Consider the following 17,851-nt stretch of genomic DNA (forward strand, 5'->3'; position numbering starts at 1 on the left):
AATATATAAGGCAGCTCCCAATTACCCAATTTACATTAAAGGTCAGATTTTCTTGTGGTGTCTAATGCATGCAAAAGGGCAAACTCGCAGAGTACAGGCAACACCTCCCTCCTGATAAGGAGTCAACATTAATAGACGCATATGAGAAACAAATTGCGTCGCAGGCTGCAAATCATTGGCAGCTAGCCAATGCCAAAGCTTTGTTGGCCAGATACAACATGGTCCCCTATAACAAGCTCGAAAAGCTCATGCAACACCTTCCTGACAGTACAAACAAAAGGCCAACGACCTTATCCAAGAGGGGAAATTTATAACAAACACCTCAATGAAATGTGCGCTAGACGCAGCTGATGCCGCATCCAGCGCCATTAACACTAGTATTTTGTTGTGCAGGCACGCTTGGCTCCGGGTCTCCGGATTGAAACAGGAGGTGCAATCTGCTATCCTGAATCAGCCCTTTGATTAAGAGCATCTTTTCAGGCCTTCAGTTGACACATCTTTACAAAAATGAAAAAAAATACAGAAACTGCTAAGTCCATGGGGGCTTTACAATTCCCTTCCCCCAGAGGCATTTTTCGTCGCTGCTCGTACAGAGCTGGCTCCAAAACCATTGGTTCAGAACATCCCTCTTCCTCCTACAAGAGCCCGACTCAAATGTCCTCCAAAGGATACTTTCGTGGAGGCTACAGAAGCAAAAATGGTAAAGGAAGAGGTCGCTGCAACAATAACTGCACCTCCCCTACTGCCAAACAGTGACTTCCCTGCACTTCCCCCGATCATCCCACTCCTGTCGGGGGACGTCTCTCACAGTTCATACCTGTCTGGAATTCAATCACTACAGACAGGTGGGTAAGACACATTATCCAGTATGGGTACTGCCTGGAACTCACCTCTACCCCCCCAAACATTCCTCCCAGACAATGTCCAATGTCCTCGGAACATTGAACACTTCTCAAAGGAGATGTTCTCTCTCTATTACAAAAACATGCAATTGAGCTAGCCCCCTTGCCTCACCAAGGCACAGGAGTTTAGTACCTCTATTTCCCAATTCCAGATTGGACCTCAGACCGCTAAACCTCTACATTCAGTCGGATCACTTTCACATGGTCACTCTCCAACAGGTGCTCCCACTACTTCAACAAGGCGACTTTCTCTCCACTCTCGATTTAAAGGATGCCTACTTTCATATTCCCATTCACCCCACTCACAGAAAATCTCAGGTTTGTGGTACATGGGACACCCTTTTCTATTTCTTACTAACTCCATCATAACCCTCCATGGCAAAACAATCTGGAGTCAGATGCGCACTATCGTCCTAAGGAGGAGTCACCTACCTTATGACTACAAAAGACTTCTTCCAAGACAAAAACAAAGTGCAAACATCCGAGCCCAACACCAGATGGCTAGCTATGCACAAGTATACGAATCTACAGCTCTGCATGCCAAGAACAGATGCATAATGGTAGGTAGCATTTTCCTTTTACTTTACTCCACCTGAACGTTTCTGTGGATCAGGCATCCAGTGAGTAAACAGTGATGTGTATTAATCAATGCCCTAGATCATTCGGTCTCAAGCCTAATGGAATGACCCTCTCATATAGAATGTTGCTGGTGTAGATACATTTGTTTACATTAAACGTAATAGTTCTGGGAATAGAAGAAATGGTTATTATGACTGATTTTTACCTTCCACTTTTTAATGTTTCACAGAACGGCAGTAGAAGAAGAACTCCAGGTGGCGTTTACATCAACTTGTTAAAAAACACCCCCAGTATCACAGTAGAACAAATCAAGGTAACTATTTAAACGTTACATTTAATTAAAGAACAATTCAGTTAAGTGGAATCTTGCTGTTTTGTTTTACAGATCTAGCAAGCGATGTTGCGTTGATTTATGGTAGTGTTTTATCGCACTCTTAAAAAAAGAGGAACCAGGAGATCGAAAAGGTCCAGCACACTTGCTCCTTGCAATAGTCATTTAAAGATAGGGGGTACAGTTCCTAGGAACAAAAGAAGGGGAGAGCATTATTATTAAAATCTTATATTGAGCATCACTTCACCTAATTTAATCCACTTTTGGTCACCACACTACACACTCATCATACCCACACCTCATCATACATCAACTTAAAAGAACTCTGGCAAAGAGCCCCCTAGTAGGTGCCGGTTGGGCATTGTAGGGCCGGACAAGGAGCATGCCCAGTGATAAAGCATGACACCTCTCGGGCGTGAGGGTATTTGCTTCTATTGGAGCCTACTCCTTTGACCCAGAACACTACACATTCTCTCTCCCCTTTTTTTTCTACAGGAACTGCACACTCCTATATTTAGTCACATACAGAGAAATACAAAGTTGCTTATAGATTAACAAAATTGTTTAGAACACAAACAATACAAATGTATACTGTTCAGAGGGGTATATAGAAAATGAGGTGAAAACATCCATTCAAATGCATTGTCAACTCAAACTCTAGCTAAAAGTAAAATGTAAGAATATGTGCAAATTACACTAAGTTCAGATTTATTACATCATTCTGAGCTATTGTTTGGAACCTTTGAAACTGAAATGTGCGCGTTCCCCAGTGAAAATGTGATTGATCACTTCTGTCTGATCCTTGATTCTGTGGTTAATCCACATTATAAATAAGCCCTGACAAAACCAAGGTCTCTGGGGTGTAACTAAAAGACTCTGGATGCTTCTAGCCATGCACTCACTCATCCAACTGTACTTTCTATAACTATTAACCCTCTGTGCAGTCAATTATCATTGTCTGATGTATAACGTAAAGTGCCTGGAATCTTCCATCCAAGCAGGCACTTATCCATGTGTTCACTCACTCATCCATGCAACTGATCATTCGACTTTCAGGAAAGCAACTATTCGTCCTCTCATTGTCTCATATTTGCATTTACCTACTCGTACACTGATAACACAAACTCAGCCATAATTGAAAAGGTACTTTTAGCTAGACCTGTTGGCTTAGCAGCTAGTCTGTGGCTGGTGGGAGAGGCTCTGGCAGGGTAAAGTGAGGGAGGGAGTGCAGTTGGTATTGTTAGACTGCTAGTTTTTGGGATGTCAGAGTACTGTTGGTTGCTTCTCAATGGTATGAGTTTTTTTTCTTTTATGTTTTGATTACATTTTGGACAAATAGAAATGTCATCTTGCGACAGCACATTTGTAGTGAATAGACGTCTATATTTTTTCTTTGCAAGGCAACATGAGGTGCAGTTGAGAACTAGGCGAAGCAGAACCATACCAATGTGATGATAATCTGACTGTAGCCTGATAGGCAAGTCGCACACCCCGTTGTATATTTAGTTTCCTCTCCCCCCCCCCCATTAACTCAATTAATTATATTGTTCACATCTATTTATGTGATATCAGGTGTAGCAGGTTAGCCTATTTCTACATGAATGTCCATACCGGTAGTCTGTAGACTGTGCAAGGTCCAACCAACTGGTATGATATCAGGTTCTACATTAATCTAACTCCTTAACTAATCATGCATCCACTCTCATCCAGGGACCTCTCCATTTCTTGTTCCTTTTGCTGCTTGAACTAAGACTCGTTCCCAAGCATTACCTCGAATTATCCAAAAGTATGATGTAATTTCCCCTTTATTCTTGGAGATCTGGTTCTCAGTGGGTCAGATAGATGGTGGATCAACTCGGCTCATTCCATTAGACCTTCAATAAGTGTTCGAGGCATATGGGCTGCAGATGGTACATTATGAATAGATCGCCATCTGGTGTTGGGCTCGGATGATTGCACTTGTTTTTCTCTTGGAGAAGTCCTTTGTAGACTGGTGACTCCTCCTTTGGGTGCTAGTGCGCATGGGCATCGGCTCCATGGCTCATTCCATTAGACCTTCAATAAGTTTATCATCCGTCCTCAATTTCTTCATTAGTGTTTCCTGTGCTGCAGCCATTCAATTGTATACCGAACCCAGCTATCAAGAGTAGGTGGAGCCCAGATCTCAACAAATGTATGCCGCTTCTTTATGCCAGTGCTGTTCCGAATATATAGAATTTCAAAATGTTATGCACAAGAGACCCTTAATCCTTTTTATTTTTTTTTGTTTTTGTTTTTTTGTTGGGGTGGTATTATTCTCAGCAATCACGGTTTCCTTTTGGGTGGTTGCGTGTCTCCTGTGCAGCCTCTGAGGCTGCTGGTAAACGCAACCCAGAACCTCTGTATCGTTGGGCATTCCTAGGTGACATGTACAAAATCCAATCCCTCCATATTATTTCAGGGGGGGGGGGGGGGGGATAGCCGTCGGGTGAGGAGCTTCGGCCAGGGATCGCCTTTTTGACGTAAATCCCCTGAAATCCTTCCTCCATCTCCATCGACCCTCCCTGCTTACCTGGGGTCTTCTGCGGCGGTTCTCACCTCCCTGGTCTTGGACTTGAGACCTCCCATGAAATCGTGATCGATGCTACTGGCGGCGGATCCTGAACAACATGCCCGATGGAGCTGCCCCAACAGCTATTGAGATTGGCTCCGGTTCACTACCTCGGCCGTCACTTACCCAGCCAGACATCGGGCACAGTGCTCGTCTTACCTCCACTGGCTCTCCTTTCTTCCTTCGCCCCCTAGCGAGCTCCTGCGTGTCTGCCGGTCGCTAGTTCGCTGCATCTCTGCGGAGGCCTGGCTTTGCTGCTATGGTGACCCTGCCGATCGACGCTTCCTTTCCGGACCTTACTGGGATCTATTGCCTGCGGTGCCTCTCCGGTAACTGCAGCTGGGACGCGTGGCTGCCCCCCTTCTTTTCTGGACCCGAGACACGGTGCCTGCCATCCTGCTGCTCATCAGTAATCAAAACAGCGAAAATGCGCTGAGGAGGTCTTGCCTACGCCTCTGTGCTGCTCCGCCATGTGGCAGCCTGGAATCCTGCTGGCACCTTGTCTGGGTTTTTCGATGGGGAGAAGCGTGGGTCCTGTCTTCCCCTCGTCAGAGCTGCCTCGAGTGCCGTAGACGGCTATTCCTGATCACCGAGATGGCTGATGCGCCCACCGGACCCATGGCTGCTTCCCCCCCTAAGAGGCTGCTGTGTTGCTCCTGTTCTTCCCCGGACTTGCGATGTGTCGTAGGCGATCTATCACCTCTTGACTTTCTTCATTATGCGTCTGGTATGTGCCCCATCTCAACCCTGCTCGTGGGGTAGGTTTTTCCTTTTTGGGAACTTTTCACACGATTTGTATTCGCCCGCAATGCTGCCATTTTTGATTGCGAGGTACTTGGGATCCGGGTGACTGAAAACTCCATCTTACAGTCTCGTCATGCCCCTGAACTGACTTTCTCCTGATCAGCACCTTGTTCCACCTATGGTCCTGTTCTAATCTACATTTGCCTCCCCTCTTCCCACCCTTATTCTCCTTTTCCACTCTATGTAACGTACTTGCAACTGATGTAACTTGTTTCTGATGTAACTGTAACAATATGTAACTCATGTAAGGCGCTCTGATACTTCCGGGTCTAGCCAGTGCTATGTAAAACTCACAAAATAAATAAAATAAATAAATAAATATCTGGTGCATCTAAAGGACCTGCCCAGGGAAGCAGCAGTCAGATTGGCTGGGCTCAGTACGTCATATGAACGTACATATACTGAAATAATTTGATGTGTGCATTGCCTGATGTGTTCTTCACAACCTGACACACTGCCACCCATTCATTCCCTGTCATCTAAGTGAATTTGTCATTTCTCCCTCACTTGTAGGGTTTACAATGCTCTATCTGCTCGCAACACCCTAAAAATATTTAAAACCAGCTCTCTTCAACTGGGCAGAGCAATGCAGCATTACCATAGTTTGTGTAAGCTTAGGCGGTCTTTGGGAATGTGGTCCATATCCCTTGCAGTACGAGCTATGCCGGCATACTAGATCAACTGACCCCTATCAACAATAAAAGTATCTTTCGCCCCCTCAAATGTCTGAAATCTGTTCTCTGGGTATAAATAAGCCAGCATTAAGCAGTCTCTTAGTTTCCAGCTCTTCACTGCTGTGGTATGAGTGATAAGCTGAAAGGATGGAAATCCATGCTGATATATCTGGTGCAAATGGCGGGAGCTGTAAGACTGTTTTAATCGCTCTAGCTGAGATGATCGAGAGCTATATGATTGTATGGGACAAACAAACTGGTGCTCTGCGGCCCCTCATTAGCCAGTTTGGCAGAGGTTCACCTCCATACGCTCCCTCCAGAATCCTTTTATCCTTGTCTCACTCTATCTAGTCAGTGCATTTCATGCTGAAGTTGAGGAGCAATGTTATTTAGCTCCATGTCTGGCACATTCAAACTAGTCTTCTCCCATTCTCGTTTCAGGATAGCGAGTTTAATTCTGCTCCTCTTACCTGCCTGTATCAATTCCACCTCTAGTTTGTTCATGTTAAACACCATTTGCCGGGTCACAGGCATAGCTCCTTGCAGCACATACAAGCACTGCGGCAGAAACACAATTTTGGTTAAATCTCCACTTCCCATGACAGACGTGCACTGTTTTCCAGAAATGAATCTGGGATTGAAGGCTCTCTTGTCAGTCTTCTTGTATTAAACTTGTAACAGTCATCTTCATTCATTGCGATCCGAATACCCAGGTATCTGAAGTCCATGGTCACACATGTAACATCAACCCTCAGTAGGGAGTCAAACGTTAAGTAGAGCCTGGATTTATTTTGGTTAATGTGCAGCCACGATACTAGCAATGTGACCCATCTAATGTACCCATGCCCCAGCCGCATAGTTTGTTATACCTCCACATGTAAGACCAGCAAATGCTGGTTTGATATCTAGCAAGACTTGCACAAATTCTTCTTCCTCTTACCCACCAGTTGGGTACTGTATGATAGATTATGCATTGTATAAATCCACATTGATCGTCGTGAATCAGGCCTGAAATCACGTAGGTTAACATCATGGCCAGTACTTTGCTAAGTACTTTGGCATTAGCATTCAACATTGATAGTGGTTGATATGCCATCAAATCCTTTGGGTACCTATCTGCCTTAGGAATAAGGATTATCTGGGCCTCCCATATAGACTCTGTTAGCACTCCTGTGTCATATGCTTGATTATAGACATCAAGTAATTTATCTGCTCTTTCTGATAGAATTCTTTCCAAAAGCCTCCTGGAGGCCTTGGGACAGGAAATTAGAGGGTTGTGTTCAGTCTATGATTGCTAGTGTGAGAGGGCCTTTATCACAGTGATTCTGCATGCCTGAGGGTCTGGAGAACATGTGACTGCTAGTATGTGAAAGAAAGATTAGAAAGTATTGCCTGTAAAGTGAGGGTGCTACTCTGTGGTATGAATGCTTCTGGTAGTATATGAAGAGATATACAGTACTGCCAGTAGCGTGAGGCTGCTAGCCTGCGAGTGTTGTCAGAAGTGTGCGACTGCTAGCTTGCTTGCATGATGGGATGCAAGAATGGTGTTGGTTGTCTGACTGCTACTCTCCTAAGAGTTGCAGGCTGCTGTTGCTAGTGTGACTACTTGTCTTCGGGGAGGGTATTAATGGTTCTGGTAGTGAGTGACTCCTAGCCTGTGATAGTTGTGAGAGTGGTGTTGGTTAAGTGAGCCATGTGAGTTCTGTCGGTAATTCCAGACTGCTGCTCCATCAGGGTCCCTTGGGGACAAGGTATCCAATACATTAATGATAAGTCAAGACGGTGGAGAATGCTGAGCTCCAAAGCACTATGGATACAAGCAGATCACAGAAAGAGAGGATATCTCAACGCAGCAGAAATTCTAATAGTAGGAGATTCATAATCACAGAGAAGGCTCTGATCGTCCTATAGATATAGTAAAAAACATAAGTCATGATTAGACTTGCATGGGAATAAATACAAGCACATAAATCCTGATATTTACTATCGAAATAAGAAATACATCCCATGGGTATGCTCGTGTACAGAGCAACCACAAAATTGAAATGTGATTGCCTTTTAAATGAGAATGAGTGCTTACTTTGGTCAAAGAGAGAATGCTAATCTGTTTAGAGCTATTGATTTGCTTTACATTGCACACATGAACTTTTAGTTCCAAGTAACAAAATACCAGAAATAGAAGTCTTCCTAACCAAGAAGAATTCTCCGATAGTTCTGCTGAGATCAATTAAGAGGCCAGCACGATGGCTGGTAGAAAGGGTGGCTAGGCAACACTTCCCAACATCTGCAGAGCTGAAGAAACTAATGAGCAGTGCTTCATAAAAGCTTAAGCCCAGTGATCAAAACAAATTCAGTCCTTGCTTGCAGCCCTAGAAGCACGTTTCCCGTGGCACAAGCAACCTGTCAATAGCATAGTCTGCCTCACAGAAGTGCTGATAAAAAAGATTGACTGAGCTTCAAAATCAACTTTCAGAAGATGTTTTGGAGCTTCTTCATTATTTTTATCAGCAAGGAACAATGTGTTCTGTCGGAGGGGCTGCTATGAAGACCGCTTCAATGATGAAAGTGCAGGACAGATGGCTTTCAACAGCAGAGTGAGTAGTGGCCAGGAGCGCTTTCAGCGCTAGTGGCGCTCTGTGAAACAATCTCCCCCCCCCCCTTCCCTTTCCTCCCAGGACCACCTCCTCTGATTCCCTCACTACTACCCTTCAAAAGTGCCCCTCATCTCACCATAGCTTCTCTCTCACATATATTTAACTTGTTTTATAGTGCTGGTAAAGGCTAGCTTTACTAACCCACTCAGCTATCTGCATAAAATACAGATCTGTTCTTTGCAGTAGGCATATTACAGCCTTGAACTTAACCGTGCAGCTCCATTGCAGAGCCCAACTAACAGCAATAAAACACATTTTTTTAAAAGGACAAATTTTTTGTGGTATGAGAAAGCACACAGGGTAACCCCTTTCACTCAAGGGAACAACTTTTTACCTTATGCAGTGTGCTGTGGGTGGGGCGATTAAAAATCTGAACTGGACAACAAGCGACCAATGAATTAAGAGGACTGGCTGAAAATATATATATATATATATATATATATGTATATATATATATATATATATATATAATATACTGGCTGAAAACATATATATATTAATCTCTTCTCACTTGGAAAGGAGTTGGATCGCACAGCAGAACCTTTTTTTAAACCTTTTTTAAACCCTTTTTAAAACTGGTTGCATGGTTTTTCAGGCGCGCCAGGGGACTGCCCCTGCCTTCATCTCTTCTCTGCTAAAAGAGTATATCCCTGTCCGTGAGCTTCGTTCATCTACCCAATCACTCCTTCAGGTACCCCGGTTCAGACGCAAGAAATGGGGCGGAGCCAATTTTTCATTCCTGGCACCATCCTTTTGGAATTCCCTCCCCGATCACTTGCGTCTGGCTAGACACTATTCCCATTTCCGAAAAGATCTAAAGACCTTTCTCTTCACCCAGGCTTTTCTTAATGTGAACTGATTTTATTTTTCTCCTCTCCACCAGTTCTTTGTTCTCACTGCTAAATTAGTCTCCACAGCGCCAAGAAACCGCACGGTGAATGTTGCGCTATATAAATATTTTAAATTCAAATTCAACCTTCTTTTAGGCAATATTTGCGTTTATTTTCAAAAAGAAACTCCCAAACGCTTCAAACACCAACGCGTTTCGATCTCCCACTGAGATCTTGTTCACGGTGTCGTCCTTCTCATCTCAATAGGTGATAAAGCATTTGTTTGTATTAATGCCCTCCCCCTTCCCTCCAGGCAAGGCATTCTGGTCATTGTGGTGCTATTAACAAAAACAGTGAGTATTTACAAGTAATGAATTATTCAACCTAATTTGCATTTGAAAAACAATATTGTACACTGTTGTGAACCATAAATTATAAAGTAACAAGTTTATGCTCTATTGTTAATTTCACATTAATTTAAACATATACTTTGCTGGCTTAGCTCATATTATTTTTTAGCAAGTTTAAAAGTTCATTTCCTTAATGCCTCCAGTGGCAAGAGAACAATGTCAGCGTTTAATCAAGGTTTAATTCTGTTTGCTTGTTGCCATGTTTCTTGTTATCTTGCTGAAACCCAAACACTTTAGTTATTTAATAGAAACATATGTATGGCCTATTTATCACCAACTTGCTTTGATCAATAACATATGTGAAGTACTGTATATTATCTCTCATCTATTCATGTCTATGCATAAACTTGTAGTGCACCCAAACTGAAAAATTAGACTAATCATTGTATTTATAAAAAACTATAGACGAAGATGCAAAGATCTAGACTTGATCGATAATGATCTGCCCGATTTGTGTAAGTTCAATCCAGATGTATGTACATTTCCTCACTCTGGTTCAGACCATACGGACTCATGGTTCGTAATTTGAGGATATATCTCGATTCTTTTTTCCTCAACATCAGTTCTCGATTTCCTCCTCTCGCTGGTTTCTTTACTGTATCAATCCCATAGATCTTGAGATGTTTCCACTCACTGTTATGATGGGACTCCATATGCTTGGCAACTGCATTGCTTCTGTCCTTGTGTATGGTTGCCCTTATATGTTCCAAAATCCTCTTTTTTAGTTCATTCTTTGTGCTGCCCACGTATTTCAACTCACATGGGCATTCAATTACATAGACAACAAATGGTGTTGTACAAGTAATAAGTTCCTCAATTTTCCAAATTTTTCCATTATCCAACAAACTTTCCTGGGTTGGTTTACATATTTGACAAATCTTGCAGTTGAAACATTTTTTGAAACCTTTTCCTTTCAAACATACTTTTTTCTCTTCTTTGAAGAAGTGACTCTTTGTCAAACGATCTTTAAGGTTTGGTGCTCTGCGAAATGTCACTTGTGGTGTATCTCCTATGATAGAGCCAATAGTAGTGTCCATTTTAAGAATTTTCCAATTCTTTTTGAGAATCTTTCTGATTTGTTTGGACTCATTTGAAAAGGTTGTTGTGAATCTTATCACATCTTTTTCACTCTCTTCTTTTTGGATTGGTTGCAACAAGCTGTTTCTGTCCTTTCCACTTGCTCTTTCCCAACCTTTCTTTGTGATTTCTTGAATAACCTCTTTTTTCAAATCATTGGCTCATAGATGTACTTTGTTTCTCCCATTCTCCTTCTTCCGAGCATATCCTCCTTAATCTCAAAAATTCTCCGTAAGGAATGTTCTCAAATAGACATTGCTGGTGGAAGCTGCTGGCATGCAGTGTCGCATTGGTTGCGGGTTTTTTTCTATGCAAGGTTGTGTGTACTTCATTGTCTTTTATATAAATTTCCGTATCCAGGAAAATTATTCTGTTGTCACTCAGTTCGTAGGTAAATTTGAAATTGGCAGGTGATGAGTTTAGGGCTTGGAAATAGTCTTTGAAATCAATCTCTGAACCATCCCAAACAATTAGGAGATCATCTATAAAGCGTACCCATAGTATCACTTTATTTAACATGATGTCATTCTCAGGTTGCCATGCCCATTTCTGTTCCCACCAACCCATGGTGAGACACGCAAAGCTTGGGCTAAAAGAAAAACCCATAGCAGTGCCTTTTGTTTGGGCATATATTTCTTCTCCAAAATAAAAAATGTTTTGGTTCAGACACAGTCTCATCATTTCTTCCAGCATAGTGTTATGTTTAGAGTACTGGATATTTCTATCTTGGAGGAAAAATTTACAAGCTGCGATACCCACTTCGTGATCTATATTCGTATATAAGGATACGACATCCAATGATATTAATTTATACGAAGATTTCCAGGGGATACCGTTCATTTGTCTTAACATATCCGTTGTGTCCTTTATGAATGAGCTTAACTTCGAAACATAGGGCTACAAGAAGAAATCCAAATAATTTGCTATTGGTTCAAAAATGGAACCCTTGGCGGAGACTATTGGTCTACCTGGTGGTCTAGTCCGATTCTTATGTACTTTTGCCAAGAAGTACATTGTTGCAGTGACCGGGTCATCTACGGTAAGGTATTTATGTTCATCAGAATCAATCCGGTTTAAGTTCAGCCATTCTTTTAGTTTTACATCTAATCTTTCCTTCATTTGTTTTGTGGGATCACTTGTAAGTTTCTCATAGTACAGTTTGTCCTCCAGTTGTTCATGGGCTACTCTTACGTATTCTAATTTGTCCCATATGATGACATTCGTGCCTTTATCAGCCATCTTTATTTCAATCGTTTTATCTTGACTCAATGTTATTAAAGCTTTACGTTCTTCACTTTTCAAATTATCCATGTATCTTTGTTTCTTTAACCACATCGCTGCTGTGGTTATTTTTCCCCTGTGCTGGAAATCGGTATTTTCCTGGATTCATGACGAGCTCAGCTCGTCATCAGCACAGCTCAACTGTGCCTCATGACGAGCTGAGCTCGTCATGAGCATGGAAGGGGTTAATTTGTAAATATCCTGGATCACTGCTTCATGAAAAATATCCACCTTATTGCCTGGTGGGAATTGCGGGTAAAAACGTGATTTCCGCTTTTTTTTGGATAAACCAGCTCCAGATTGTGTGCATATTTGTGATAAAGTCACTTCTTGTGATTCACTGACTGTGTTTAAGTTCATCAATGTCACATAACTCTCAGCGTCTTGAGCCTGTAACGTACTGCTATTTGAGTCTGTGGTTGATGGCGCATTTTTCTTAGTGCAATTTTCCTTTTCTTTGTAAAGTTTGGCCAACTTAATTTTTCGCACATATTTGTACAGGTCTATCCTTGTTTGTGCCACATCTAGATGTACCTTTGGGCATAAATTCAAGCCTTTCTTCAGCAATGTGTTTTCTGATTCTGTTAATTGGCGGCTTGATAGGTTGATGACCGTCGGTTCTTGTTCATCCTTTAAAATGTTTTTTTCAGTCTCATGCTGCGTGTTACTGTTCCACTCTTTCCCCGCCGGTTGCCCCTTCTTCCTCTCCTTGTTTGTTGCCTCGTGGTTTTCCACGGCCACGCCCTCTGTTTTGCGGCTGAAATCCTCTTGCTTGTTCCCATTGTCGTTGTTGTAGGACCAGCCGCATATCCACTAAAAAAGACTGCTTTCTCGCTGATAATATTTCCTCATCACTGAGTTCCACATATATGTGTATATATATATGTGTGTTCACACAAGACTCCATTTTACTGGGGGCCCCCGACCCTGCAGGGCGGACTCTGGCAGCAGGAACGGAGAATCCTGTTAATTAGATTCTGTCAAAGAAATCCAGAGCCCAACACCGACTTATTCTCAAGATGGACCTTTATTTATCCGCGTTGCAGCATTAAATGTTAAATGTCGTATACTTGTAAAGCGCACAGCTACCCCAGCGCTGTATACCGCTGGGGAACCCATCCTGGCTTTCCCTGTGAGATGGTCCCTCCTGGGCATCTACAAGGTGAAGACAAGCATCTCCTTACGCGTTTCAACATGTGTTGTCTTGATCACAGGTGAGTGGAATTTAGTACTTCCAGTGGTCACATGGCCCATCATAAAACTACAGGCCCCAGGATGCACCTGCACATAAATGTCATAACGTGGCAAAATGCTGAATTCAATTCTGCTTAATAGCGTTATTTAAAAGCAAATGTCACGAAAATCACTGTCATTAATAAAGTGCATACTGCTCAAAGGTAATTTGCAAAGTGCATTTTGAAAGGTGCATGCTGCTCAAATTAATTAGCAAATTGCATTTCGATGCTGCTCTACCTCATACTTGCTTGAGATGCAGTGTTGCCAAAGAGAGGAATTCACCTCTCCCATCTCCCTTTCTCACGACTTTACATCAAATAGCCAGAGTCCGCCATGCAGGGTCGGGGGCCCCCCGTAAAATGGAGACTCTTATTTGAACATATAACGGAGGGGGCATGACCCGCTCAATCGACCACACCAGCCACCGGATTTCCATGGCTATTTGATGTATCATATTGATCTCTTCCAAGAATTGGTAGTGGATGATTTGGATACTTTCAGACGGAAATGGTGGAATAATTCTAAAAAAGCGAATTTTTCAAAGTCTGATTGGAAAGACATTTACGTGCTAAAGAACAACCCATCTTTGATCATAAAGCTGTCCGATAAAGGAGGGAATAAAATCCTGATGAATCAAGGGACCTATGTAGCAGAAGCACTGAGGCAATTAAACAACTCTACCTTACACTCTCCTAAAAAAAAAACATTGGGTCATCTGGAAAAAAAATACCATTTAAAATTGAAGGCATGGTTTTAAACTCGGCCTACTGGGTTGGGAAGAACTGCAGTACCTCCATAAAAATAAAACCAGAATGGCCACATTTTACCTTCTACCGAAAATTCATAAAAGTGTGGTTAACCCACCAGGAAGACCAATAGTGAGCTCAGTAGGTCACTGTTGGAGAACATCTCCAGATTCCTAGATCTATTCCTACAAAAATATGTAACAGCCCTCCCATCATACTTCAAGGATAGTACAGAATTCTTAAAGAATCTGGATAACTTTCCCTGGAAGTCAGAATATATAATAACCATGTACGTGGTGTCGTTATACACCTCAGTTGAGCATGGAAAAGGAATACATGCTTGTGAGAGCTTTTTAAGGGACCGACCAGTGGAATGGCTGGGCCATACACAAATGTTGAAGGTTATGTTGAACTACTGTCTTACGCAGAACGTTTTTACGTTTGATGTCACATTTTACCAGCAAATGCAAGGGACAAATAGGGCACATCCTTTGCCCCCACCTTTGCAAAAATATTAATGGGGTGGTGGGAGAAGGTGGTGACCTGGGCTGATGAAAACAACCGATACACTGAGAAATTGGCACTATAGACTTGATTCATTGGTGACCTATTTTTTCTGTGGGAAGGCAGAAAAAGTGAAACAGAACTCTTCTTGACTAAAATAAACTATACTGATTGCAATTTAGAATTCACTTATACACATAGTCGTCAATCATGCAATTTCTTGGATGTAGATTTGGAGGTCCGGGAAAACATATTTACAACCAGGATCCACTGGAAACCGACGGCAACCAACTTTATCCTAAATGCGAATAGTGGCCACCCAGATGCTCTCAAGTGGAGCATCCCCTATAGCCAGACGTTGAGAGCAAGGAGGGTTTGCTCAACAGAAGAGTTGTATGATGAGGAAGTGTGTATGATGGTAAATTTCAGAGAATGTGATACTCAATGACAGCCAGGAAAAGAGCTAAAGAAAAAACTAGAATACAGTCTTTGTATCCCAAAAAACATTCAGGAAGAGAACAGCAAAACAGTAAAGAGACTGTTCCTGGAATATAATATGGCCCAGCTCAGTTTCAAGAAAATCCTTATAAAGAATTGCTACGTCTTAAAAAATGACTACCATCTTGGGGAGATTTTTGAGAAAGGACCACAAGTAACTTCTAAAAAAAGTTAGGTCCCTGGGAGACATTCTAACCGTGAGTCACTGTTTGCAAGCGCAAACAAGGACAAGGAAATTGGTTAGTTAGAAATATGGAGGCTTTTACGAAGTGCAATTCCTGCAAGGCTTGCAAACATGGACTTAATTGCCAGAGTTATCAATCGCACAGTTGATGGCCATTAAGGAAAGAATAATATGCAACACAGAGTATGCCATCTATGCTTTGAAATGTGGTTGCAAAAAGTTATATGCTGGTAGCACGAAGAACAAAGTGAAACTAAGAATCCTTCCAACATATGAGAGCGAAAACAAATGGTGATAAGAACTACCCAATGGCCTGTCACTTTGATTAAGTTCATAACCGGTCACTATCAGCATTCAATTATTCGGGTATCAAACATGTGAGGTCTCCCCAAGAGGAGGTGACCGTGAAAAGGAACTGAGGAGGCAAGAATCACGTTTGATACTCTATTGGGAACAGAAATACCCTGGGGCCACAACATGGATGCAGAACTATTTGTTCACCTATGATGTTGGAGTTAGGGTAGTTGCACTTCGATGAAATGGATGGAAGATTATTTATTGAACTTGTATAACACTTGAAAATTGTAAAAATCTACCTCCTTCCTCTTTTTCCTTTTTTCCTTCCTTTTTCCCTCCTTCCCTCACCCTTTCTTTCTCTTAATCATTTTTCTTAATCCTGTTTCTTGGACTTAGCCAATGTATACTGTATATAATACCTTTTTTAAATTGTGTTGAAGTAACTTTAGATACATTCTCACCTCAGAAAAGTCCTCAGAGTAATTGGCCCGAGGTAGAATTTTTAACACAGTGGGTATTTCAAGAGGGTATTGGACCCGCCCCTCAAACCCCCTAAAAAAAAAAGTCGGGGGAAAAAAAGAAAAAGCTATAAGTAGATATTGTATGATACTGTGCACTTTAAGTAGAATTTAATGCACTTTACCTTAGTGAAATTACTCTATTATGAGGAAACTAGATCATCCACAAAGTACTTTGAGCTTTAAATCCAGTGAACTGACATCGTTTCCCACAAAAAGTATGACCAAGTTCCCCATGTAAAAAAGTGAAAAATACGCTATAAATTGAAAAAATGAAAAAGATTTGAATTGTATTTTATATTCTTATGCAATATATACACATCATTACACACTTAAAATATGTGTAACAGACATTCCTCAATGGAAACTATGATCAAGCACCTTAGGTACTTCAGTAATAAACTATAAATATAGGGTTTTGCTTGTCTAACTTGACGGAGGTTACAGTACTCCTATTGTATTCTGCACTTAATTTTTATGCTGCTCTCACTCGATCATAAATCTCCAAAAAGAAGAAAGCATTTTATTAAGTCATCTAAGAGAAAATAACATTTTTGGTAGATCATTTTGACAAGATGTCCTTTTAAATATTTACAAACTGGGCAATAAGTAAGGTAGAGGAAGATTGAAGAACCGGGGTTTAACCCAGCGGCGTCAGGGGCATGCCTAAGATCTTCGAGTTCACCTGTCTTGGTATACAGAGACACGGAATACTTCTGGATGGCATCAGAGACCAAGTTTATTAGCTGCAGCTAGTAACAGTGATCCTAGAAATACATCACAGTGTAAATTCTCAGGAGTCTGCTCATTTTACTAAGGCGAGACGTCTCCTTTTATACCCAATATTCACATTATAAATGTACACCCACTGCACAAAATTCTAGCCAATAAGATACATTTTCAAACAAAGTATCACATAACAAAAACTCAATTTGCAGTATCCCAACCCAAAAGTTAATTATTATTAATGTCCCAAATGCAATCTCCACAAGCCGGACAAACCTATAATTGAAAGCATAACCCATGTAATGAAACATAAAAAAGAAACAGAAATAGATGCTGAACAAGATAAGGCATGTGCAAGGAAACTAAAAGTTAACGATGTCCTGCACATTGATTGGCAATCTCAGACAAAGATTGATCAGGGAAATTGGCTTTGCGAGGTTCGTTTCAGGTGAAGAGGTCAGTTTCTTACAGTTCATTTCAGAGTCAAAAAGAAACCTAGTTAATGTATACATGAACTAAGAAGGCCAGGCCACTTTGTTCGCCAAGCTACCTTCACAGGCCTACATGAGGGCAACACAAAATGGTGGCACAGAATAAAATGGAGTCAGACTTGGGAATTACAAAACCTCAAGATGACATAGTAACAAGAACATTATGCATGTGTACCTAGTTCAGTTGTGTAAAAAGGGAAGGGGGGAGCTCTGAGAATATTCTTAATTGCACTGAGTGGATGAGAACAATGAAAGATTCAAATTAAATAGAATTTGAACCCTTAAGTATTTATTATGGTGTAAAAAAAACCTCAAATACAAAACCTATGATAATATAACAAAAATATGTGGGACAGTGAACACCAACATGTGTTTGGGAAGTGTTGCTCTAGCTGTTTGAGGGTCAGCAAAACAGAGGAAGGACATAAAATAAAATTGTTCACACTTACCATGTCAAATTTAGGGAGGAAGCACAGTGACTGGGGTCCTGGTTAGCAGATCCCAATCAGACTAGTCAAA

The 17,851-nt window shown here is 41.5% G+C and overlaps 1 protein-coding gene across 1 annotated transcript in view; it reads left to right on the forward strand.

The window, feature by feature from the left end:
- The window catches only part of PHAX (phosphorylated adaptor for RNA export), a 124,703-nt gene that overhangs the window by 79,669 nt on the left and 27,183 nt on the right, over nucleotides 1-17,851 (forward strand). The window contains exon 4 of the mRNA XM_086961106.1: nucleotides 1,711-1,794. Coding sequence (XP_086817232.1) covers nucleotides 1,711-1,794 — 84 coding nt within the window. The remainder of the gene's footprint in view (nucleotides 1-1,710; nucleotides 1,795-17,851) is intronic.

This window comes from Lissotriton vulgaris, chromosome 3_1 (assembly GCF_964263255.1).
Source record: "Lissotriton vulgaris chromosome 3_1, aLisVul1.2, whole genome shotgun sequence".
In the NCBI taxonomy this organism is placed as follows: Eukaryota; Metazoa; Chordata; class Amphibia; order Caudata; family Salamandridae; genus Lissotriton; species Lissotriton vulgaris.